The sequence below is a fragment of the Haliotis asinina genome, chromosome 1 (assembly GCF_037392515.1).
Source record: "Haliotis asinina isolate JCU_RB_2024 chromosome 1, JCU_Hal_asi_v2, whole genome shotgun sequence".
NCBI lineage: Eukaryota > Metazoa > Mollusca > Gastropoda > Lepetellida > Haliotidae > Haliotis > Haliotis asinina.
Genome location: NC_090280.1, coordinates 91,878,661 through 91,905,568, shown reverse-complemented (window position 1 = coordinate 91,905,568; position 26,908 = coordinate 91,878,661). Strand labels below are relative to the sequence as shown.

General features: G+C 40.5%; 2 protein-coding genes across 2 annotated transcripts; both read right to left on the bottom strand.

Moving 5' to 3' along the window:
- Nucleotides 1-2,622: 2,622 nt before the first annotated feature.
- On the bottom strand, nt 2,623-9,406 carry LOC137284321 (sulfotransferase 1A1-like). Its single transcript, XM_067816091.1, has 6 exons — nt 9,273-9,406; nt 6,727-6,889; nt 5,560-5,880; nt 4,876-4,979; nt 4,096-4,246; nt 2,623-3,474 (listed from the first exon to the last, which is right to left on the bottom strand). The coding sequence occupies exons 1-6, from the start codon at nt 9,279-9,281 to the stop codon at nt 3,362-3,364; spliced, it is 861 nt and encodes a 286-aa protein (XP_067672192.1). The 5' UTR covers nt 9,282-9,406; the 3' UTR covers nt 2,623-3,361.
- A 1,396-nt stretch (nt 9,407-10,802) lies between these two features.
- LOC137284310 (sulfotransferase 1A2-like) lies at nt 10,803-16,413 on the bottom strand. Its single transcript, XM_067816082.1, has 6 exons — nt 16,205-16,413; nt 14,896-15,058; nt 13,845-14,165; nt 13,272-13,375; nt 12,452-12,602; nt 10,803-12,101 (listed from the first exon to the last, which is right to left on the bottom strand). The coding sequence occupies exons 1-6, from the start codon at nt 16,211-16,213 to the stop codon at nt 11,989-11,991; spliced, it is 861 nt and encodes a 286-aa protein (XP_067672183.1). The 5' UTR covers nt 16,214-16,413; the 3' UTR covers nt 10,803-11,988.
- Between the last annotated feature and the right edge of the window lie 10,495 nt (nt 16,414-26,908).

The window sequence follows — 26,908 nt, the reverse complement described above, 5'->3', positions numbered from 1 at the left end:
GGTGTCCGCATACAAGTCTATAGTGTATCCAGTGAGAGTGCACTGAGATCCAGACACAAGATGGGATTGCTACCTGGCGAGCTATCTGCAGTGCAGTGAGGGTTACATGTATGTATTTGTTCCCTGGCCTACTTGACCTAGCTCTCTGTGACGTAGATATCATTCAACGGGATTCCTGTTCCTTTTGATAGGAGAGGACAGTGGTGACTTCCCTTACCCTAATAAGTGAGAGAGTGGGTTTAGTTTTACGCCGCTTTGCGGCCAAATTCCAGCAATATTTAGGACACCGGATATGGGCTTCACATATTGCATCCATGTCGATAATCAATCTCGGGTCTTCGGCGTGAAGACCGAGCACTTTAATCAATGGTCGTCAGGTCTCCCCACCACACCACCCCCGAAATGTTTTAAAAGGCTACAAATTATAATGGGAATGCTTACAATTCGAAGCATGGTAATACAGGCACACATTGTTAATCTGGAAGTTTTGTTACATCAAAGGCAACGTTGACATTGGCTATAGGTCCGTTTAGAAACTGGTACAACTGGGACATTTGGATACATGAAACCACAGTCCTTCATATTCTGATTTTTGTAAACTAAAGTAAATATTCCCCAATCTGTGACAGAATGTCCTCTTAATGTAATAACTGTGTTATTTCGATCAGCCTATCAACATATATTCATCAACATCTAATCTTCTAGTTACAAGCATTGTGGATGTTCGCTACGCTTACAAAAAATAACTTCTTTTATCTGCTCATCTGTTGGTAATGAATATACTCATGCGTAACTGCAAAAGTTCCTCACCTTTGAGTAACCGTAGGTTTCGTGAAAGATGCAGGGGAGACGGGGGTCAGTTGTAACACTTGTTACTTATTGTCTTGTAATTGGAGTCTAGTCTACCACATACAAAGTTATTAGGTACTAACTAGAACATTGGCATCTTGACTTTAAACCTCAGTGTTATTTAAAGGTGACTATCATGTTGTTTCAAAGGTAATACCTACAGTGGTCCGTAGCAGTTGTATCAGGTGAATGGGCAATTGTAACAAAGAAAGTTCAAATGTAACTATCAGTTCATTTTTCAAATAAAAAATCAAAATAAAATGTTGAAAGATGTGATCAGCTGAGGTGAAAATGGATTACCAACAATACTTTTGTCACCATCGACATTTAAAATGTTTTTGGTTTTAAATTCTTGTTTTCCTATGCCCAAAATATGATATAAAGAATAATACGTAAAACGTTCACCCAAGAGCTAAAGGTTGAAATGTGGGTCCATGTCTTAAACACTGGGAAAACTCCAGGGTATTATGAAAATGCCTGCACGGAAACTTGTTTGTTTCAAGGTCTAACTATAGACAGTGCTTCATCTGCATACTTCGGCATGTATTAACTTTCATATAACTTCATGTGTGTATATGTTTCTCGGTACATCTACCTAAATAAACATCTCCATTCTTATTGATTATTGTTTGAGGGTAAATTGCTACATTTTCATGCTTTGTCATACACACAACACTGACATGTAGGTTGTTTTCATATACTACAAACACATATAGTCATTGTAACATTGTCGAAAACAGCGAAAAACAGGAGTGCAAACACAAGCACAACAGCAATTAATATTGTTGCTCACCGTCTTCAAGTGTCACCCTCGGTCATTCACAGGCTGAGGGACATGTTCCAAGCCACTGGTAAAGTATACAGGACAGACCTCGTACTGGAAGACCCAGGAAAACAAGAAGGGCAGTGGACGTAGGTGTAATATTACAAATTGCGGCAATAAACAAATGCCGTCCCTCGCGCCTGCTCAGTGACTTCGTAGAACAGAGTCAACACTGGCTGATCAGGATTGGACCTTTTCCAACTCCAAAGGAAAACATCGCCCACTCTATACCTCGCCACTCTTCAAAGCTTCTGCAGACGAACAGCGACAGGGACAGGAGGACCCACATTTACAATATGGAGAGATAATTATGTCACGTGATTTACGTAGATTAGTGATATTTAAACCTTAATAAACCTTCCAGGTATTGCTATTTCCTTATAAAATGGCTGACATTAATGATTACATCTACTCAAACATCCCTTCCTGGTTCCATAATACATGCACAGGAGCCACCGTTTCAAGTGACCATTAACTAAATAGATTCACATAGCAAAAATAATTTGCTAACACTAAGTTGTAACAGCAAGTTCTCAGTGAATGGAAATATCTTTCTTGGGATTATATACTTGGCTATATGTGTCTAAATTGCTAACAGCTGAGGGGATGATGTAAATCCAACTAGGGTCCATGCAGGTAGCAAAGGCACTCTAAGTCCCCATGGTCCCTAGTATGGTGATCTACCTTTGGCAATCTATAGCCTGATGTTATATTGTATTGTCCGAATAGTGATATTAGTATTAACTTTCCACGCTAGTTTTAATCCCATTTCGTGATATTCTAGCTGTTTTACTGTCCTTCGTTGACAGATTTTTATACTATACCTATATTTCATTTCAGTGTTAAATGTTCTCGTCACGATATGGCTGAGACATTGCCGATGTGACGTTAAATATTAACTCACTCACTCACTTAAGCAAATTATTTGAAATAAAAACGCAAACAGTGTGAAACGTAGGCAATAGCCACCTGTATTTATTTAACACAGTGTGGTGCGGTAACTATTTGATGAAGGCTGATCAAGGACAGACCAACATTGATCACCTAGTGCTTGTCTATTACAGATGAAAAATACAAACACAGGTACGTGCACAAAGCAAAGCGGCCGAAATCCTCCTTTACATATTTTAGTATATAATTATAGCTCGTATAGAAGTGAATGAGTTTGGTTTCACGCTACTTTTAGCAATATTTCAGCAATATCAAAGCAACATCAGCAGTGGGCGTCACACAGTGTATCAGTGTGGGGAATCGGCGTGACTAGGCTATAGCCTACAGGATTCGGTTACCCCACCGCCCCATGTACATTTTAAAGCTATATATAGCTCAGACTGAGGCTCAAGTTTTTTTAAAAATTATTTACGCGATGTAACATAGCAGTCATGTCCAGGATGTTTCCATCAAAGTATACCTGAATTATTGTTAAAAGTGGCTGCACAGCTGTCTTACATATTTAAGCTGGTGCAGCAAAGATCGCAGACACATCTGTTTCTTTCAGTTACAATAAAGCAAAGATCAAGACTATGTCAGCCTCATATCATTGGACTTCAGTATGATGGTAACCCATCACATCAGATTAATCATTTCCTTCTCAGCACTGGTGGCACAGTTGTATAATATGCACACTCACAAAGTTGTTCCTAAAAGCTATGACTGTAGTACCTTAGGCTAAAGTACAGTCTCGGTTAATCACAGTGTGTATTTAAACTGAAGAGGGCTGTCTGCCATCCTTTCCTGGAAGTGCTGGTCCCACCACTCGTTCTGGGCGACAGTGAACCAGTTCTTCCAGTCACCAACTCCACCTGGAGAGAAACATTCTGTAGGTTGGACATTTACTTTGCAGGCATTTACATAGGATTTGTGATTATAAACTATTGACCTATATCAGGATTTGTTTTCAGCCCTGGAAACAAACAAATTTCCGTGGCGACGTTGTAATAGTACCCTGGACTCGCATGCCAGTGTTTAAGTCATGGACCTTCATTTCGACTTTTACTCTCTGGTCCTACATACAGCATTTGAAGCCACTGGCCCACATCAGGCTTTAACAGAAAGATGTGGACGTAATACCATAGGGTCAAACATGGAGCTCCATGTACTCCCTATGGACTTACACGTAGATGTTTAAGCCACTAGTACTGCACTGGCACCGCTCTCAGAAACGTCTTTATATGTGGCACTTTCCCTCATAATTCAAATTGGGATATTCTAGTTGTTTTACTGTCCTTTGTCGACAGGTTTTCATAATAATCATATATTCCATTTCAGTGTTATGTCCCTGTCACGATATGGCTGAAATATTGCCGATGTGACGTTAAATATTAACTCACTCACCCACTCATAAGCAGCGAACCTTATTGTACGAGATAATGGCTAATAAATACATGACATGACCTAAGAAAAGGGTCATAACTGATCCATACCTTTTCTATAAACTTGGATTCCACTATCGTCCTTCTTCTGTCGAGTTTTCATGGATGCAATAGTTGTGTTGTCGCAGACTTTGGATAGGAAGTCATCCGTCCTTTCTACTCCTAGAAACTCACAAATCTTCCTCATCTCTCGCATCTGATCCTGAATGGACAACAAATTGAAAATTTACATCTCAAGTTCTTTTCATTAGTAATGATATTACAACTCAGACTGATCCCAACAAACCTCATTTCATTTTGACTTGTTTGTTTCCCCGAGGTAATGCTTAATGTGTCCATGCGTTACGATCCATATACGTGCTCAGTGCCCACGACTTGTCCTCACAGACTTGCTCAATGTGTGCACGTGTTGCTCACTTCAAATTGCTTAATGTGTGCAAACGTTGTCACCACAAACCTGCTTTATCTCTACTTTTTGCCACCACACACCTGCTTTATCTCTACTTTTTGCCACCACATACCTGCTTTATCTCTACCTGTGGCCCCCCACATACCTGCTTTATCTTTATGTGTTGTCCTCAGTCACCTCCTTAATATGTACGTGTTGCCGCTGTTTAAGTGCTGTATCTCTACATGTTGTCCCCCATATACTGGCTTTATCTCTGCGTGTTGCCCCCACGTACCTGCTTTATCTCTATGCGTTGCCTGGACAAAATAGCTTAATATGTCCCTACCCCCCAAATCGTTGCGTTCACTTTTATGATGAAATATTGTCGATTAAAACATGTAAATGCCGTGTACATTATAGCAAGATAGTGTTGTACATCTCACCTCCTTAATGTCTTCGTAGAAGAGAGTCAGCACAGGCAAATCAGGATTGTCTTTTTTGACCTGCTCCCACTCGAGGACATAGTCTATCCACGAGCCATAGATAACTGTAACAAAAAGAAAGACTAAAGCATAGATGCCTAAATAAATCGCCTTTCAACGGTGTAACGATAGCAAGAAGGTTACACAAGCTTTTAGAATACAATTGATGCAACACGGTTCAAAGCAGTGTCGATATCCTCTTTAAATCAACATACGCTCACCACTCACAAATTTAACGATTATGGCAGAGATCATAAAATAAATCACCAGGCGAAGACACGGTCAACAAAACTGAATAGTTCAACTCAGTATTCAAACTATACTTGCCACGTTCACTCATAAAATGCAGGATTATAGGAAGAATTAACTTGAGTGGAAAGGTTGTAAGACTAATCGTCTTGGGTTAAGGCTAAATTCTACATATAAAACACCTTTCAGTGCGTTAACACATGTAAAATAGAATATACTCATATCTGTATTGGTGTGTATATATTATGTGTATTCATCCTCACTCGGGAAGCAAAGAATTCCAAGAAAAAGTTTTCAAGAAGGATTATAGGACGTAGGAGCATAGGGGAAATTTAAAGGTAAAAGAGTGCAAAAAGATGACTATTTATAGATGACCACAGACAGAACGGTACTTACACTTTCCATGAAAGAATGGTCGCACAAAGTTCTTCCACTCGCCTTTGTAGTTGACATGTGGAAGTGTTTTCAAGAAGTTATAGAGTGAAACAGCTACGTCTTTTGGATTTCTTAGAACAATGATGATTTTTATTTTCTTTTTACGAACGTCATCTGGCAGATGTTTCATCAGCAAATGGGAATTGAGGAACCTGGGGGACGGGTCGTCAGTATACGTCTCCTCTGGCACCATTTCCATGAAGGCTTGGCCCTTTGAGACGTTATCGTCAATTATCTTCCCTGAAAGGATCTCTCTTGCTATTTCAAACACCCAGTGGGTTCCTGGAGAGACAAGCAAACCTTTACGGTATGGGCCGGCTTTAAGCCTACGAATCTGCATCAGTTCTCAGGAAAATACAAAGCTTTACTGCACAGTGCACTGTGATATGTCCTGAACAGAATGCTTCTTACTTATTTGGAAACCAGAAATGAGCAGAACATTTTGAATGATGGTTGTTGTTATTGATGTGAATGTTAGTGATTAGTGTGAGTTGAGAGGGACTGGTGTTGGTGTGATACGAGGAGCTTCAGTGTGATTGCTGTGGGTGTGATAGGATGGACTTGAGTGGGATTGGTGTCGGTGTGATAGGATGAGCTTGAGTGTGATTGCTGTGGGTGTGATAGGATGGACTTGAGTGTGATTGCTATGGGTGTGATAGGATGGACTTGAGTGGGATTGGTGCCGGTGTGATAGGATGGGCTTGAGTGGGACTGGTGAAGGTGTGACAGGATGGGCATGAGTATGAATGGTGCGGGTGTGGTAGGATGGATTTCAGTGCGATTGATGTGGATGTTACAGGATGGGCATGAGTATGATTGGTGCGCGAAATTGGATAAATGGGATGTAATATTTGGTGAACGAATGGGCTTTAGATGATAGCAATTAAGTAATCTTGAAGTATCAATTCCAGTACACAAACATACAGTTACAATTGCTGCTATTAACGTACACTACCAACTAGAACATTGAGAAAAGCATTGTGGAGTCTGTGGAGTACACTTTTCAGTAAAGACGATGATGAAATATAAGCACCATTTTTTAATGAAACCTGCCCGAAAATTATATTTTGGTAAAACGATATGAGCCATACCTGATACCAAATGAAATACATCTAATGTTAATATTACCTGATTTAGGATACGTGATAAGTAGAATATCATCGTCGCGAATTTTCACAGAACGCACACCGTCGATGCCTGGTCCGTCGGGGAAGTTGGGAAGAGGGAAGCCATGGTCGCGTACGACCGTGGCGGCATCACCGCCATCGTCCACAACTTCCACTATCTGTCTCTGAAGCGGAAGAGAGGCAAGACCGTAGAAGACGACTAGTCAAGCTCGCTGACTTGGTTGACACATGTTATCGTATCCCAAATGCGTAGATCTGTGATCATGGTCTTGATCACTGGATTTTCTGGTCCAGACTCGATCAGTTCCACATAGCCGGAATATTGCTTCGATGTATTGCAAATATTTCCCCAAAAGCCGCTTAACATCAGATATTACTTCTAAACACAAGTTGATAAAGTAACAAATATCCAAGGTCAACAGCGTGGATATTTTTACCTTTATCAATGCGTGTTGATACGAGGGGATGTCAATAAGTTTTGAGCCTTGCATAGAAAAACAGAAAATATTGGTATGAACCACAATTATTGTTCAACATAGTGCCCTTGTGGGTCAAGACACATGTTCCATCTTTTCTGCCAGGCGCCGATGCAATATCTGTAGAAGGCGCCATTTTGGCCCTCAAACCAAGCCTCAGTAGCAGCAATAAGCTCATTATCATCCTGAAATCTACGACCACGCAAGTGTTTCTTGAGATTTGGGAACAGATGGTAATCACTTGGTGCCAGGTTTGGAGAGTAGGGGTGATGCGGCAAGATTTCGTACCCGCATTCCTGGACAGCAGCGGCTGCAACGCGAGAGGTGTGTACTGCAGCATTGTCTTGATGTAGAAGAATACCACGTCTGATCTTGCCCCGGCGCTCCTCCTTGATTGACTGTTAGCAATAATAACAAGTTAGCGTAATATTCCCCATTCATTGTTCTTCCGTTTGGTAAGTAATCTATGTGGATGACGCCTTTGCTATCCCAGAAGACTGTCCCCATTACCTTCTGCACTGATCTGGAGGCTTTGAACTTTTTGGTCCTGGGAGATGTGACATGTTTCCATTCCATGGATTCTTGTTTGCTCTCAGGATCATAGTGGTGGATCCAGGTTTCATCACAGGTTACTAGCCTAAAGTGAAAATCGTCTGGATTCTTGTTGTATCTGGTTAGCATTGAGTTGCTTATGGTGACCCTTGTTTGCTTCATTTCATCTGTAAGCATTCTTGGCACCCATCTTGCGCACACCTTAGACATGACGAGATGTTCATGAAGAACTGTCTCGATGGATCCGTGTGAAATGCCTGTGGTCTCCTCTAACGCGTGGAGTGTGATTCGGCGATTTTCCAGCACAAGTCTATGCACTCTGTCAATATTTTCCTGACTAGTGCGTGTTGTTGGGCGACATGGAAGGGGGTCATCTTCAAGACTCTCTCTACGATGCTTAAATTCATTGACCCATCGTTTGATGGTAGCAGATAAAGGGGAAGACTTCCCATAAACTGCTGAAAGCCTTTCTTCAATGTTCTTCGCCGAGTTTCCTTCAAGAACTAAAAACTTAATTACTGCTCTATACTCAATTTTATTCATTTTCACTGCCGTGAGGGGGGTCTCTATCTGTCAATGTGAGCTGTTCAATAACTTCTGAGAGTAGGATACCAAAACTTCAGCTACACCCCAAGGTTCAATGTCGTACCATAGGCTGTGACACCTGGGTTTGAAAAATGCTCAAGGCTCAAAACTTATTCACATCCCCTCGAATTATTGATTTCAGTAGACACGAGGATGAGATTCTATTTATTATGCAAGATCATTCTTCATTAGTTTTCAATGAAAAATGTACATCTCTGAACACAACACTGGCATTAGATTTACTGTGCAACGATGTCATAGCATTTTGACGTCTCACGTTCATGACGTCATAGCATTGTCAGGGCACTGTCCAAAATCACAGTTTTGGAATATATATATATATATATATCTATATCTATATATGTGTGTGTGTGTGTGTGTGTGTGTGTGTGTGTGTGTATATATTACTGTTTGCACCATGACACAGGTTTTGTTAAACCAACATAACTAGGATCCATCTATATTATATCTGTGTGTGTGTGTGTGTGTGTGTGTGTGTGTGTGTGTGTGTGTGTGTGTAAACAGTAAAATAGTATTATTTTGCTCTTCTCCGTGTTCCGGGTAGGTCCGTGTGACATGTGAACGCCCAAGTTGGTCCTACATTCTGGTTTCGTTTGTTGCTGAACTTTAAAGTCAGCAGTTTTTCCGCTGTGTCATCGAAGTCTCTCAAAGAAGCTGCCTGCAGTTAACGAAATCAGGGTCGCCGTTACTGGTATTACGTGACAACGCTCAACTATCAGTTTGTTTTGTCGATTTTCTATTTAACGCTAATACGTACTATTTCTTGTGTGAATCACATGCTTTCATACAGGCTAAAACAAATATCATGTTTTCATTGTGCCACGAGGACCTAAATATAACCGATTCTCCAATTAACATGGTCTGGAAAAAATGATCTGTCATGTATACAGTCGTATAGTGCTGAAGAACTTACTTGAGACATGTTGTCGGCATACAAGTCTATAGTGTATCCAGTGAGAGTGCACTGAGATCCAGACACAAGATGGGATTGCTACCTGGCGAGCTATCTGCAGTGCAGTGAGGGTTACATGTATGTATTTGTTCCCTGGCCTACTTGACCTAGCTCTCTGTCACGTAGATAACGCACAACGGGATTCCTGTTCCTTTTGATAGGAGAGGACAGTGGTGACCTCCCTTACCCTAATAAGTGTGAGAGTGAGTTTCGTTTTACGCCGCTTTGCAGCCAAATTCCAGCAATATCTAGGACATCGGATATGGGATACGGCGTGAAGACCGAGCGCTTTAACCAATGGTCGTCAGGTCTCCCCACCACACCATCCCCGAAATGTTTTTAAAGGCTACAAATTATAATGGGAATGCTTACAATTCGAAGCATGGTAATACAGGCACACATTGTTAATCTGGAAGTTTTGTTACATCAAAGGCAACGTTGACATTGGCTATAGGTCCGTTTAGAAACTGGTACAACTGGGACATTTGGATACATTAAACCACAGTCCTTCATATTCTGATTTTTGAAAACTAAAATATATATCCCCCAATCTGTGATAGAATGTCCTCTTAATGTAATAACTGTGTTATTTCGATCAGCCTATCAACATATATTCATCAACATCTAATCTTCTAGTTACAAGCATTGTGGGTGTTCGCTACGCTTACAAAAAATAACTCCTTTTATCTGCTCATCTGTTGGTAATGAATATACTCATGCGCACGTGCAAAAGTTCCTCATCTTCGAGCAAACGTAGGTTTCGTGAAAGATGCAGGGGAGACGGGGGTCAGTTGTAACACTTGTTACTTATTGTCTTGTAATTGGAGTCTAGTCTACCACATACAAAGTTATTAGGTACTAACTAGAACATTGGCATCTTGACTTTTAAACCTCAGTGTTATTTAAAGGAGACTATCATGTTGTTACAAAGTTAATACCTACAGTGGTCCGTAGCAGTTGTATCAGGTGCATGGGCAATTGTAACAAAGAAAGTTCAAATGTAACTATCAGTTCATTTTTCAAATAAAAAATCAAAATAAAATGTTGAAAGATGTGATCAGCTGAGATGAAAATGGATTACCAATAATACTTTTGTCACCATCGACATTTAAAATGTTTTTGGTTTCAAATTCTTGTTTTCCTATGCCCAAAATATGATATAAAGAATAATACCTAAAACTTTCACCCAAGAGCTAAAGGTTGAAATGAAGGTCCATGGGTTAAACACTGGCATGCGAGTCCAGGGTGTTATGAAAATGCCTGCACGGAAACTTGTTTGTTTCAAGGTCTAACTATAAACAGTGCTTCATCTGCATAATTAAATTGCATATAACTTCTTGTGTGTATATGTTTCTCGGTACATCTACCTAAATAAAACGTGACATCTCCATTATTGTTGATTATTGTTTGAGGCTAAATTGCTACATTTTCATGCTGTGTCATACACAGAGCACTGACATGTAGGTTTACATATACTACAAACACGTATAGTTTAACTAAAACGTAGTGAGGTTATTTATATTCAAAGATAAATGCAACATTTTTGTGTGCTAAATAGACACTTTAGGCGACATGCTGGCACTTCCAGTGATGCATTTAATTCAATATTCCTTGAATGAAATGAAACATTGTCGAAAACAGCGTGAAACAAGGGTGCTAAAGCACAACCGCAATTGTTGCTCACCGTCTTCGAGTGTCACCCTCGGTCATTCACAGACTGAGGGGGATGTTCCAAGCCACTGGTAAAGTATACAGGACAGACCTCGTACTGGAAGACCCAGGAAAACAAGAAGGGCAGTGGACTGATATGTAGTGCTCCAAACCCTGTGGAACCGATTCAAAACAGCCATTGCTCAGTTGTCACAAGCTGGTTGAAACGTTGAAAATGTCACGATGACAGACAAACAGAGCCAGGCAGCCAGACAGACAGTCAGACATTCTCTGTTTCCACCAGTTGAATGTGAATTACAAAATGGAGAGATAATTATGTCACGTGATTTACGTAGATTAGTTATATTTAAGCCTTAATAAACCCTCCAAGGTATTGCTAATTCCTTGTAAAATAAATCCATTATAAGCTAACATTAATGATTACGTGTGCTCAAATATCCCTTTCTGGTTCCATAATACATGCATAGGAGCCACCGTTTAAAGTGATTATTAACTGAATAGATTCACATAGCAAAAATAATTTACTAACAGTAAGTTGTAACAGCAAGTTGTCAGTGGATGGAAATATCTTTCTTGGGATTATATACAAGATACAAAGGGGCTGTTGTTAGAAGCATTCCTGGAACTTCTTCACTAACTAGATCCCTTATTAACTCTTGTTATTGTTTTTTCATCTGATGCAAAGATGATCTGAAGTTATGCCATGAAGTAAAGTAATGATGTTCAACATAGTTCTCCCATAATATATTTTGAGGATTACTAAAAGATTTACAACACGTCCTTGATGTATTTGAGCTAATACATCAACGTTTCTGAAACAAACTGTAATTTTTTATCACTATGACTCAAAATTCAAAGTGCATAGTCAGTGTTACATGTATATTATATATATTTGAAATTCATCATGTCAGATTACTGTTGTCCTCTTCATCTCTGATAGCACAGTCGTACGACGTGCACAGTCCGCTGTGGAGAACTGTTCAAAGAGGCCTTCCTGCAACCTTGATCACAGTGTGTATTTGAATTGAAGGGGACAGTCGGCCATCTTTTCCTGGTAGAACTGATCAAACCACTCGTTCTGGGCGACAGTGAACCAGTTCTTCCAGTCACCAACTCCACCTGAAAGGAAACATTTTTAGGTTGGACTTTTACTTTGCAGCCTTTTACATAAAACCAAAGTTTTACATGAGACTTTTAGTCCCCTTACCTGTGTCAGACTTCAACATATGTCTGCACAGGTTTGCATTTGGGAACAAAATCAGTACTGCACTTACACAAAACAACATATTCTCAGTAATTGTTTGCAGGGCAGCAGACGTTGAGAGAATGTGTTGTATTGATCTCAGACATTCTTGCGCTTGTAAAAAAATATGCTCCTTTTGTCACAAGAATGTCGAAAATAATTCCCCATGACAAACAAACGTAATTGTCCAGGGTTTCGACTGGGTATGGGTAAAACTCATCCATACCTTTTCTAAACACGCTTGATGCATCATGTCCCTTGTTTTTGTGAGTCCTCATTGCTGCAATTGTTGTGTTGTCGCAGACTTTGGACAAGAAGTCATCCGTTCTTTCCACACCCAGAAACTCGCATATCTTCCTCATCTCTCGCATCTGATCCTGAAGTAACATTCATTTAAGTGATGTTCCCCATTGAACATCAGACATCACGATGGACATAAACACATAAAGCGCATTTGGGTCTTACCAACACTGCTGTTTCCACGTGTTGTCTCAACAAACCTTGACAAAAGACATTTCGAGAGCAACTCATCACCAAACTCACCCGCATATTGGCTTGGTCATTAGGTGTACCATTCCTAACTCCATATGTAGCATACCTACCTAACGTTTAGAAGTGTTGCCCCAAGATTCCTGACTCAGACCTGTACATACTTACCAGAGATGCGTGCCTAACGTGTCTACGATTTGTCCCAAGATACATGACTAAGGTCTACATGTACAGCCCCAGGATACCTGCCTAATGTCTCAAACATACGTGTCTAACGTCTCTACCTGTTGCCCCAAAATACCGGACTAAGGTCCAAACATGTGTACCTTCCTGACGTCATTCAGGGTCAGACTCGATCTTCATCCAACCACAGATTGTAAACACAACCAGACTGCCACACGTTTCGGCTTGCAGACATAATGGGTGATCAGAGTGTCACCGACTCAAATTGCATTCCTCATAAATTTTCTTCCAAGACGTACTTACATGAATGCTGCTGTTTGTAATGTGTAATATCGCAAACTGCAGGATCAAACAACAGTTGTCGTCCAACGCACCTGCTTAATGTCTTCGTAGAAGAGAGTCAACACTGGCTGATCAGGATTAGTCTTCTTCACCAGCTCCCAGTCAAGAACATAGTCCATCCATGATTCATACATAACTGTAAGAAAAGAGAGGGAAGAATACTCAAACAAGAAATTATTAAAAGAAGTATCAATGACAAGACGATACAGAGAGAGTACACATTATTACGACCAAACTTACTAACAACCATTAAAAGCTACGAAAGAGATATTTCTCGTTCCGACAGTGGTTACTACGATGACAGGAATAAGGATTATAACTGAAAGCTCTTGTGTCAGTGAGTGAGTTTAGTTTTACGCCGCTTTTAGCACCATTCCAGCAACATCACAAAATAGCTTTTTCCCATTTACCCATGTGGTGAATCGAACCTTAGGCATGACGAGCGAACACTTTAACCACTAGGTTACAGCACTGCCTCAAAGGTCTCGGCACAGGACAAACGTGTATCCATGAAACAGCATTTAAACTGGCCTTGCACTGAATTGAATCATACCATTATTGATGTCAGCACCGACTGCTTAAGAATTACAAGGAACTGTACTCACACTTTCCTTGAAATAAGGGTCGTAAAAAATTCGTCCACTCCCCCTTGTACTTAGCGAATGGAATCGTTTTCGAGAAGTTATAATAGGAGACAGCCATGTCCTTTGGGTTTCTTAGAACAGTGATGACTTTGATTTTCTTATTGAGAACGTCGTCTGGCAGATGTTTCATCCGGAGATGGGAGTTGAGGATCCTGGGAGACGGGAGATTGGCATATCTCTCTTCTGAGCCCATTTCCATAAAGGTCTGGCTCATCGTGACGTCATCGTGCGTTATCTCCCCTGTGAGGAGCTCTCTAGTAATTTCCCAGACCCAGTGGGTTCCTGGAGAGACGGAAGTCACGTGACAAACCAGTATCAGCTGGATAATAAGAGAGATACATGACAAGAGCAAGTTTTGAACCCACGGATCTGCATCATTTATCAATGAAATATGCCATTTAACAGGTACCAATTTCTTCACCACACCACTGTACTGTGATCCTGCTAAACAGAATGCTGATATTTCTTTAGTAGTTTCAAACTGAAGAAATTGGTTGGTTGGTTGGTTCGTTCGTTTGTCGTTTTATGCCGCACACAGCAATATTCCAGCTGAATAGCGGCGTCCTGAAAATAATCGTGTCTGGATCAGACAGTCCTGTTATCAACAGCATGAACATCGATCTACGTAAATGAGATACGATGGCATGTGTCGACCGAGTCAGCGAGTTTGACCACCCGAACCAATTAGTCGCCTCTTATGACGAACATGGGTTACATGACTGAGTTGGGTGTGGTGTGGTGGCCTGGACTGGTGAGGGATTGGTGTTGGTGAAAGGTGCTGTTAGTTTGGGTGTAGTAGGCTGAGTTTCGGTGCTGTTAGTGTGGGTGTAATAGGATGAGCTTGAGTGGTGTGGGTGTGACTCTGGGTGCGATGGCCTGCGCTTGTGTAGGTGTGGTTGCGGTGAGTGCTATTGGTGTTTTAGTAATTACGTTGCTTCTTTATGAAAACACGAATCCAATCCATACGAACCAGATACCAATAGTCATTGAGTTTCATGGTATCTAATGTTACCTGATTTAGGATATGTGCAAATTAGGACGTCATCGTCGCGTATTCTCACAGAACGTACACCCTCGATACCTTGTCCGTCAGGGAAGTTGGGGATAAGAAAGCCGTTGTCGTTTATCGACGTGAGGGTGTCACCGCCGTCATCTGGTGCATCAACTAAGTGTTTCTGAATTGAGAAAGAACCTGGTCATGTGTGAAGATGTCTGCTCAAAAAGATTGGTGCTACTCTATTCTATAGATCCTTATAGAAGGATACTCGTGTCAGTGTCCTTCACAAGGGATAGATATTTAAATGAGAAAACTATTAAGGATCTTTTTATTGTTAGTGGCTGTATCCTCAAAGGTGGTTAAAGCAATGTAAAATCATTGTCCTCCTGAGAGGATACGTAAGTCCCAAAACTTTCACAGTATAACTTATGCTTACCTGATAATAAACGAAGCCTTTTTGCTCTTTTAAAACTTTAGCTGAACGTTCCTACAATCGCCAGCGGCTGAGGGGATGATGTAAATCCAACTAGGGACCATGCAGGTAGCAAAGATACTGTAAGTTCCCTTGGTCCTTACTATGGTGATCTACCTTCAGTTGTTGGCGATATATAGCCCGTGTTTTATATTGTAGCGACCTCTATAGTTAAACTGTTTTAGAATTAATACTGGTTTTAAATATATATCTGTGATAATCTAGTTGTTTTACTGTCCTTCGTTGACATTTTTACCATTCACTATTATGTATAATGTTTATGGTTCTCGTCACGCTATGGCTGAAATATTGCCGATGTGACGTTAAATATTAACTCACTCACTCACTCACTATCATGCAATGAATTTCTGGGAATTCTTCCTGTCTGTAATCCCTCACATACGTACTCATATGTAACGTTATTGTTTTACGTTTTGTTGATACATCACAAAAATGTGTTTGTCTTGAGTCGCTGTCGCTACATCCGTATCGCTTTGTCAATGCCCAAGTTAGTGTTACACACAGGTTGGGTTTGTGTGTAGTCAGCAGTGTTCCAGCTCTATCAATGTAGTTGCTAAATAGAGTTACCATTCAAGTTGTCTATAGTGAACGACAAATAATTTGTTTTGTTGATCAGCTGTTTACCGCTAAAACGTAGTCTTTTCAGTGCGCTTTGAAATTCCAAGCGTACTCCCAATGAGGTTAAACAAATACCCCTGACTTCACTGTGTTACAGAGACCTGAGTATATGGAGTGTCCCAGTAAAGTGATAGCTCTGACCCGTGAATATCATGTCACACACAACGATATGGTGAGTTATACATAGTCATACGTCAGTACTGCACAACTTACTTGAGACATGGTTCAAAGTGTGAACACACAGCTCATGTCCAGGGATATCCAGGGATCCAGATAATGAGACCGAATGGCAACCAGGCGAGCTGTCAGTCGTGCAGTGGGGAGGGACTCGCCCAGTTCACGTTACATGCGTTCCCTGGTTGACTTATTCTCTCTATCAGCAAGTGACCTACATATTACACAGTAGTTATCACGTAGCACGTGAGGATTTTTCACCTCATCTCAACACAGTGGGGTAGTCTAACGGTTAAGACACGGGTTCGATTCCCAACATGGGCACAATCATCACCTTGTTGAAATATTGTAAATGCAACGTACTCACTCACTAACCTTTTTGCCATATCAAAATGTAATTTTCTTTGAAAATTATATGTTTCAACAGACATTCTCACGCATTGTCGCTTTGAAAGCTCGGTATCAAAATCTACTGACTATTTATGCAAACCAGCATATTGCACATATTGCTCTAAAAGTGAAACAATCAAGTTTTCCAATGATGCAGTTCCCTCTCCATTTATATCAGCGTTCATCATTGAAATGTGTTTCTGAACTGATACCGAAGTAGACATAGCAGCAATCTGTTCACAATATAGTGCGTGGGGGCGGTACGACTGTAATTTTCAATATTTGGCATTTGAATATTTGGGTATCTTGGATATTTATACGTAAAATAGATCATTGAAATTGTGTAAACTAATCCTTAATTTATTAAAAGCTGCTCTGAGATATCTGTACTGTTAAGAAACAACGTAATTTTCAAAATTTAGCATTGGAATAGTGAGATAAGTATTAGGAAGCAGACAATTTTCTATACCAATTTTGTGAAGCAATATATTTTAGTTTTACCGAAAAATGATTAACAGATATATTTACATCACCAACTTTTTGTCAGTCCCCGACATAAGAAAAGCCATTAACATTTTTTCATATCACTCACCCAACTGTGTTTTCTTACTCATTCAGTATTAAAATTATCTCTGTGTGTCTAGAATCCTAATTAAGGCATAAACGCGTGTTGTCACCTCTCCTATGTTTGTTGTTTTTGACTTACCGGGGACTGTGGGGTAGCCTATGTGGACTGTGGGGGACTGTGAGATGCCCAACATGGTCACAATGAGTGAAACCCATTGCTGGTGATTATGCTGGCATGTTGCTGAAAGTGACGTGAAACCATACATAATCACGCAATGATTATTTTGCAATAATAAAATGTAATGTTATTCCGTTGGTAATAATTGTTTAACAAAAATACTCACGCACTGTTGTTTTGAAAGCTCGATATAAACATCTATGTGAACTAACACATTGCGCGTATATCCCCTATAGAAAATATAATAGAACTGGAAAGTAGTTTAAAGCTGTAATTGTTATTGCCTCATAACAGGATCCCTTTTCGTGTCCAAAAAAATCTCTGATAAAAGCAGTTCCGGTTTTACATTTGACACTGTACCATTTGCAGGTGCTCATAAAATCCTATCAAATAGTAACCTCGAATATTGGAAACTTGCTGATGCGGCTTAAAGCAACATTTACCAATTCACCCACTAACTATCAAAATGTAATTTTTACTTGGTTTGGGCTTACAGATAAAGTAGGGAATTATATCTGCCCTAAATGTCGTCAATGATGCATCAGGCTTTGAAATGTCCCCCACATGTCTACCATATAACGTTTTGGAAAGGTTACAGAGCAACTGAATCTCCAGTGAGTGATTGAGTCCTACACTACTTTCAACAATTTTCCAGCAATAGCATGACGTTGGGCAACCGAAATGTGATGATGTAACCCGAAGGTTACACCACCGTAATATGGTAACACTGATCAAACAACGTATTAGTAATAATCGTTGCGGTGGGGTAGCCTGTTAGTTAAAGCGTTCGCTCGTCACGCCAAAAACCCGGGTTTCATTCCCCACATGGTTACAACGTGTAAAACTCATTTCTAGAGTCCCCAAACGTGATATAAAATAAACTGAAAATCCGAACAAGAAATCAAGGGTACACTCTGAAATCCAGGTTAAAGGAGCATGCTCGATTCTCTCTCCAAAGATGTAAACCCGAAACACTGGAGCTGGAGAATCAGTTTGTGGAATATTGCTGTACAGGAAGGGAAGCTGGCAGTTGGATAGTTGAAATCAAACCGTTTGCTGTGCAGTTTTGTGGAGAGACTCTTGTCTCTGTGAGTATAGGCACCCGTGGCGAGCCACCTCCTCGTGGTGTGTGCTGGGTAACGCTAAGAGCTCGCCGACACCCCCGCTGTGGACCCGGGGGGATATTTGGTCCACCAACCCGTTTGCCGTGGGTTGCGGCCCTGTGTCGACGGAGGAAGGGATCCTGGTGGTTGAGGGCAATAGGGGCTTGCAACCATGTTCCTGTTGCTCAATACACCACTTTGGCCCTGACTTCGCCTAGACGGGTGGTTGAATGGGCCCGGTTCAACCAATCGGCTGGTCATGCCAAGCCCTGTGCATGGAGTTTATGTTGAAATTTGCACAAACTGTGATATGGAATTGTTTAAATTTTGGTCTTGGCGCCCTTGGTTTAAGTAATATTATTTGACTCGCATCTAACCTTTCTGCCCCACATTAAGTACCTCAAAGCCAAATGTCTGAAGGCAATCGATTTGTTAAAAGTTGTTTCTAATTCAAAGTGGGGAGGGGACCAAACTACCCTCCTTCACTAATATAGATCTCTGGTTCGATCGAAACTTGATTACGGTTCCATTGTGTATGGTGGAGCCTGCTAAAGGAACCTAAAGCTATTAGATTCTGTACATCACCAAGGTCTGAGGCTATGTCTTGGATCTTTCAGAACATCTCCAATTGACAGTCTCTACGTTGAGGCCGTCACTTTCAATGTGAAATCGAAAACTGACCAATTTTTAAACGTATTATTTTTGTCATTTTATATTTCGGCTACATTTTCCTACAATCACCAACGGCTGAGGGGATGGTGTAAATCCATCTAGGGTCCATGCAGGTAGCAAAAGTAATGAAAGTCCCCATGGTCCCTAGTATGGTGATCTACCTTCAGTTGTTGGCGTTCTACAGTCCGTATTTTATATTGTATTGTCCAAATAGTGGTATTTGTTTTAACTCTCCACACTAGTTTTAATTGTAACTGTGATATTCTAGTTGTTTTACTGTCCTTTGACGACAGGTGATTATAATGTATACGAGGGTTGGCTGAAAAGTTCTCAGTCTGAGTGGATTTTCCCCACCAGGTAGAGACAGGTGTTTGCCACCAATGAGGACAATCATTTAGTGAATCATAGACACAAGAACTGCAAAAGTACTAATAGTTCTATCTCAACTACAGCTCTTTTGGTAAACCTACCCTCTGAAATCATCAGAAATGGACAAAACTGAATACAGGACAGTCATCAAGAACTTGCAAAAGAAAGGGATGTCCCCAACACAGATACATGCTGACATGGTCTCCACTCTAGGGGATGATGCTCCTTCATTTTCCACAGTAAAGAAGTGGGCTGTAGAATTTAAGCGTGGCAGACAAAGCCTTGATGATGACCCACGCTCAGGAAGGCCTTCAACAGCAACCACTCCAGAAAACATCACGCGAGTGCTCGATATGTTGATGGATGATCGACGATTGACTACTCGACATATTGCTAATGTAGTGGGCATCTCTCATGAGAGGGTTGAGCATATTATCACCAACGAATTAGGAATGACTAAAGTTTCTGCAAGATGGGTGCTAAAGCTCTTGACAGCAGAACAGAAACGTGTCAAGTTCCAGACGTCCCTTGTCAATTTGCGTCGTTTTGAAACAGATCCCGATGATTTTGTGGCACGATTTGTAACCATGGATGAGACCTGGATACATTACTTTCAACCAGAAACAAAACTACAGTCAAAGCAGTGGAAGCATCCTGATTCACCAGCTCCGAAGAAAGCCAAGTCTGTTCCTTCAGCTGGAAAGTTGATGGCATCAGTCTTTTGGAATTCCAGGGGTATTCTGCTCATTGATTATCTTGAAAAAGGTCAAACTATCAATGGCAGATACTATGCTGATCTACTGAACCAGTTGCGAGAAGCAACCAAAGCCAAACGACGAGGGATGATCGCTAAAGGTGTCCTCTTCCACCAAGACAATGCGCCTGTTCACAAATCGGTGGTGGCCATGTCAACAATCCGCGATTGTGGCTTTGAACTCATTGACCATCCTCCTTATTCACCTGATTTGGCTCCTTCTGACTTCCACCTGTTTCCCAAAATGAAAAAGGAACTCGCCGGTCGCCATTTTGCAAGTAATGATGACGTCATTTCCGCTGTGACTGATTTTTTTAGGGTAGCTGAAGAAGATTTCTTCCTGACCGGGATTCGGGCCTTGCAGCATCGCTGGCAAAAGTGTGTGAACTTGGAAGGGGACTATGTAGAAAAATAAATTACAAACGTGGACTGTGTAACTTTTTTTCACAGTGAGGCTTAGAACTTTTCAGCCAACCCTCGTGCATATTTCATTTCAATATCAAAATGTTCTCGTCACGATATGGCTGAAATATTGCCGATGTGACGTTAAATATTAACTCACTCACTCACTCACTCTGTGAGTATATCTAACTTTGAAACACACGAGGTGGTCTTATTTGTCTCCTTTAATTCAAGAACTTGTGGGAGGGAATATACAATTTGACGTTATAGAATAATCCAGGTACACGTAGGTTGGCAACTTTTATCAAAGATATTCATTGAAATTCATTATTTATTAATTATAAGTAGTATTACTGGATGTTTCTATAGCGCACATATCCACGCGCTAGTGCATGCACAAGGTGCTGGTATTTTCCCCTCAGTGGATGTCACGGCACATTATTATCAATCTCACGTCCCTGGGGAAGCATACAGCTCTTGTTGCCACAACCCGCACAGAGTAATCGCGGAATTCCAACGTTGTCACAGTACATTGTCCAAGTTTACTATACTCATACGTTGCTATACTCATAACTAGGTGTTTTCAAGTATTCATGTGACGACCATCTACTACTAGCAAGTGATATAATTTTAAAATATCATAATACAATATACACAATTAGGGGAAAACAATCTTGTTGTTCGAAAATATAATTACGATGACAATAACCGGATTTAACACCTTTACAGTAATATGCAATATTACAGACTGGTGAAACCAAAACATATCCATTTAGCCAAGAAAAATATTTTTATTTTCACTACAAGCCAATAACGATATGTCAACAATGCAGTGACATGGAAACAATAGAATGACGTCATAGCTTGACATCAGAGTGATCTAAAATCAATATGACTTTTTGTCGGACCTGGGTCGGAGCCAATATGTTTTTTTTCTGTCGACGGTCTCGTGGTATTCTTCCAGGCATATATGGGATTGAGCTTTTTGGCCCTTACAAATTTGATGTCATTTGTTGGGATTTTTCACCAAACGTACAACTTCGATGCTGCTGGGTACAATAAAGCCCTTGTTAGGTATTAACGGGCATCCACAAGGTGTTTATAGGTGGGAGAGAGGTAAACAGCTGAAAAACGTAAGTACTGTTCCTTCTATTGGATGTTTCCATAAATATCTCATGACATAATCTCATTTCTAATACATAACCAAAACACTGGCTCAGAAGCACGTTTGTCAAGAGTCTTTAGATTCCGAAAACATCCATTAGAATTGCTTTTCAGAAACCCATGCGAGACATGACAAAATTGTCAGGCCTCCTGACTTGGTCGTTGACTGTCATCATATTTTGACATGAAATACTGGACTATACTCCCACCGTCCGAACTGTACAATGAGAGGCAAACAAAAGCGAAAAGAGAACTGTACTGGCTACTGACATGTACTGTAGTATAGGCCAACCGTCCGAATTGTAAAGTGAGAGGTATTAAACAACCAAACAAAAGCGAAATCTAACAAAGCAGTTCTCCAGCTTATTATATGCCCATTCCATTTTGACAAAGATCCAGAAGAGCTTTGGGTTGAATCTGGTTGCGTGCATTGCCATAGTGTCGGTTTTGTCTAGCTGTTTTGTTTGTAGGCAGTCAATAACTTTCGTTAAACAGTCGTTCACTTAATGCAGAAACTGAAACACTCCTTATAAAAACAAGTTTCAGTAAGTCTCGCAGTTTAACAAATAGCTGCTCGCTTCCATTTCTTGACCTTGGCCAATATATGCAAATGAAGCACAGTTTATAGTTAGCTAGATTGCGTCAAGCGCTCACAGTTCGAGAACATTGTGTGGGAAATGTTTCACTGGAATTGGGAACTGAGGGTCCGGGAAGGAAAGGAGATTGTTTGTTCTGGTATGTCTCTACAAATATGCGTTTTGCATGTGTTTTGAAAGTCTGATTTAAAAAAAAGGGATAACACTATCCACGATTTTATATTATATATATGTTACTCGTCCTTGACAATGTTGCACTGCAGCTCAATGAATATTAGGTTAGTTGTTTCATTACAAGTTCTAACATATCGGTAGAGTATGAATGACCTCAACTTTTACGTTTATAGATGACTATCAAATCTACTCAAGTTTGGCCCATATGAGGCTTTCATGTTTGAGTGTGAGTGAGGTTAGTTTTACGCCGCACTAAGCAATATTCCAGCTAAATGGCGGCGGTCTGTAAATAATCGAGTCTGGGCCCCACCATCCAGTGAACAACAGCATGAACATCGATGTGCGCAATTGGAAACCGATGACATGTGTCAACCAAGTCAGCGAGCCTGACCACCCGATCCTGTTAGCCACCTCTTACGATAAGCATAATCGCCTTTTATGGCAAGCATGGGTTGCTGAAGGCCTATTCTAACACGGACCTTCACAGAGCTCAGGTTTGTCTGAAGTATGGACAGGAATTTTACGAAGGTGTTGCAAGCATTGTTAAAACTAATTCATTCTACATGCCAAGATAAGGAAATACTGTAATGTATTGTAGTAGTGATGTCCAGCGAGTTTTCATCACGATATACCTGCATTATTGTTAAAAAACGGCCGGAAAGCTTCCATACACATTTAAGCCATTCCATTTAAGCCAACGGACACATCTGTTACTTTGTGTCATACCGAGGCAAAGATACACGCGCACGTTCAGCCGTATCGTATTTGACTTACGGCAGAGTCAATATAATCATATCGGATTAATTATTTCTCCAGCAATTACGACACCGCCGTATAAATTCCTAAAGCTATGAACATCGGTTGGGCTAAAAACAGCGTGGTAAATCACAGAGTGTACTTGAACTGAAGTGGACAGTCGGTCATCTTCTCCTGGTCAAACCACTCGTTCTGGGCGACAGTGAACCAGAACAAAATATTCAGATTCGGGATTCAAATGCCGAAACCCAAATATGCAGAAAAGTCAAACTTGATTCTGAAATACGGAAAAATGTAGGTTTTTGTCTTCATGTTTTTAAGATACCCAGTGAAAAAATATTCAGATTCGGGATTCAATGCCGAAATCCGACTACGAAGAAAAGTCAAACTTGAGTTTTAAATATTGAAAACTGCAGTTTGGTTCTTTCGGTTTTAATGTACACAGGATCACAAGGATCACAAGGATCACAAGGATCACCTGATACACTGAAAAGGGGTGAAATAATGTTTATTGACTGTGTTCGTCAGAATTTCGAACCAGATTAATTTCGAATCAGATTATGCATACATACACATACGCACGCATGCATACATACAGACGCACATGCACGCACGCACACACGGACGCACACACACACGCATGTATACATACATACATACACACACACACACACACACACACACGCATGCATGCATGCATGCATACATACATACATACATACATACATACATACATACATACATACATACTAAATTGTATCGATAAAAACTTCTTTGACACATTTGTTTAATTTTTAGAAAGGAAGTACACCTTTAGGTTGAAAGGTGTTTGCAAGCAATAGTCATAGTTTTATGACATTAAAAATTCTTAGGGTGTATTTGAGGTGTCTGAAAAATATGACATATCGCCGATCTGATCTGATTCGCCTTTGAAATACTGAGTGTTTCCAGTTATTGCTTCAAAACCGTCTTCCACATACACATTTAATTGTTATGTGGGGAAGAGACAGTCAAGTGAAAGTGCTTGCAAGTAATAGTAAAACGAACCAAGCCGTGTTCGCTGGAGAGTGACGAGACACACGCTAATAAGTACAAATGGTAAAGAGAGCAAGCCAGTGACCTATCCTTGTTGTAGATTATCCCTGGTAAAAGGTACACATCAAATCCAAGTATTACATAATGGATGTCGAAACTGAGAATGGTGCACGTATCAGAGGCATTGTTTGACCAAACTTTGATAAACACACAAAGCGGATTCGGCAAAGGGAGGTAATAAAGTCACCGGAACGAGATACAGATGTATCTAGATTATAGTGGAGACGTATCGGAATGTATACCCTGGAAACATGGAGGATGACAGATATTGTACTCAAGCACATCCTATCACACCAACACCAACCTCACTCAAGTCACACTAATCACTCACGTTCAAATCAATAGAAACAATCATCATTCAAACTGCTCATTTCGGTTTTCAAAATAAATAAGAAGCATTTTGCTCAGGACATATCACAGTCCAGTGTGTAGTACAGCTTTGTGTTTTCCTGAGAACTGATGCAGATTCGTAGGCTCAAAAACGGCCCATATCATGCCGGTGGGTGTTTGAGCAAAAGAGATCCTTTCAGGGAAGACAAATGGCGATAACGTTTCAAAGGGCCAAGTCTTCATGGAAATCGTGCCAGAGGAGACGTATGCTGACCTCCTGTCTCCCAGGTTCTTCAACTCAAATTCTGCCTGATGACGTTCGTATAAGAAAATAAAAATCACTATTGTTCTAAGAAAACCAAAAGACGTAGCTGTTTCACGCTACGTCCTGAAAACGGTTCCATTTGACAAGTACAAAGGGGAGTGGAAGAACTATCTGCAACCCTTCTTCCAGGGAAAGTGAAAGTACCATTCTGTCAGTGGTCATCTATAAATAGTAATCTTCTTGCACTCTTTTACCTTTAAATATTCTCCTATGCTTATACTTCTTATGGTCCTTCTTGGAAAATCTTTCTTGGAATTCGTTGCTTCCCGAGTGGATGAATACACAGTCATAATATATACACACTAATACAGATATGAGTATATTCTATTTTAAATGTGTTAACGCACTGAAGGGTGTTTCATACGTAGAATTTATTTAGCCTTAACCCAAGAGGATTAGCCTCATAACTTGAGTAAAACCTGCCACATATAAAGACGTTTCCGCGACCAACAAATGCTCTGAACATCTCCTGTTCCTAGTAATATTTCTATAACGATCAGCGATCGTTACCATCGGTGCTATTGCAATACTAGTACCTATGACTTAAACATCTGTAAGTAAACAGTGTAAAACTGTGAGCTCCATGTCTTAACATCATTACTCAATGGCATTAGTTTAATATCATGTCCACAACTTTTTGTAATAGTGTGATGTAGGTCAGTGGCTTCAAATACTGCATGAAAGACCAGGATGTAAAGGCTGGAATGAAGGTCAACACTGACATGCGAGTCCAGGGTATTACGAAAATTACTGCACGGAAACTTGTTTGTTTCAAGGTCTAACTATAAACAGTGCTTCATTGTGTAAATACTTGCTCTTGTGTAAATATTTGCTCGTTCAATTTTTCTCGGTACATGTACTTAAATAAAACGTGACATCTCCATTATTGTTGATTATTGTTTGAGGGTAACTTGCTAAACGTTCTTGCTTTGTCATACACATGGCACTGACATGTAGTTGTTAAATATACTACAAACACGTATAGTCATGTTTAACTAACCCATAGTCAGATCAATTATATTTTAAGATAAATGCAACTTTTTATGTGTTAAATGAACACTTTAAGCGACATTCTAGAACTTCCAGTGATGCAGTTGATTCAATATTCCTTGAGTTTGAGTGAAATGAACATTGTCGAAAACAGCAAAACACAAAGGTGTTAGAGCACAACAGCACAATGTTTGATTCAAACGCCCAAACATAACAGCACATTGCATGTGGAAGACAGACTGCCCATGCAGCGTGTGGATATGATACCTTTAAAAGAAGCTACAGGCAGTATTCAACGTCTTCACCATTCCACAACGCAGACGTAAAGAAACCAAGACAGAAGCAATGCCATTGCATGGTTACAGGATGGTGAATCCATAGGAATTGTTGCTCACCGTCTTCAAATGTCTCCCTTGGTCATTCACAGACTGAGGGTGATGTTCCAAGACTCTGGTAAAGTATACAGAACAGACCTCTTACTGGAAGACCCAGGAAAATGGTGGACAGTGGACAGTGAAAAAGGACAGTGGACCGAAATGTTGCGCTCCAAACCATTCGGAGCCGTTTCGCAACTGCCAGTGCTCAGTTGTCACAAGCTGCATGGGAGGTCTGTCTTACTTATATGCCGTCGTTTGTAGGTGTACTATTACAATCTGCTGCACTAAACAAATGTCGTCCCCCGCGCCTGCTCAGTGTCTTCGTAGAACAGAGTCAACACTGGCTGATCAGGATTCGACCTTTTCCAACTCCAAAGTGAAACATCGTGCACTCTATACCTCTCCTTCTAAGTTACTGCAGACGAATAACGACAGGGACAGAATGCTCAAAGATGAAACGTTGACAATGATAGTCACGATGACAGACAACCGGAGCCAGGC

Coding starts and splice junctions, on each gene's coding strand:
- LOC137284321 (XM_067816091.1), bottom strand. Junction 4,247..4,875: donor TCTACGAAGACATTAAGGAG/GTGAGATGTACA, acceptor TTGTCCATTCAG/GATCAGATGCGAGAGATGAG. Junction 3,475..4,095: donor AATCCAAGTTTATAGAAAAG/GTATGGATCAGT, acceptor GTTTCTCTCCAG/GTGGAGTTGGTGACTGGAAG.
- LOC137284310 (XM_067816082.1), bottom strand. Junction 14,166..14,895: donor TTGCACATATCCTAAATCAG/GTAACATTAGAT, acceptor CCGTCTCTCCAG/GAACCCACTGGGTCTGGGAA. Junction 13,376..13,844: donor ACCCTTATTTCAAGGAAAGT/GTGAGTACAGTT, acceptor CTTTTCTTACAG/TTATGTATGAATCATGGATG.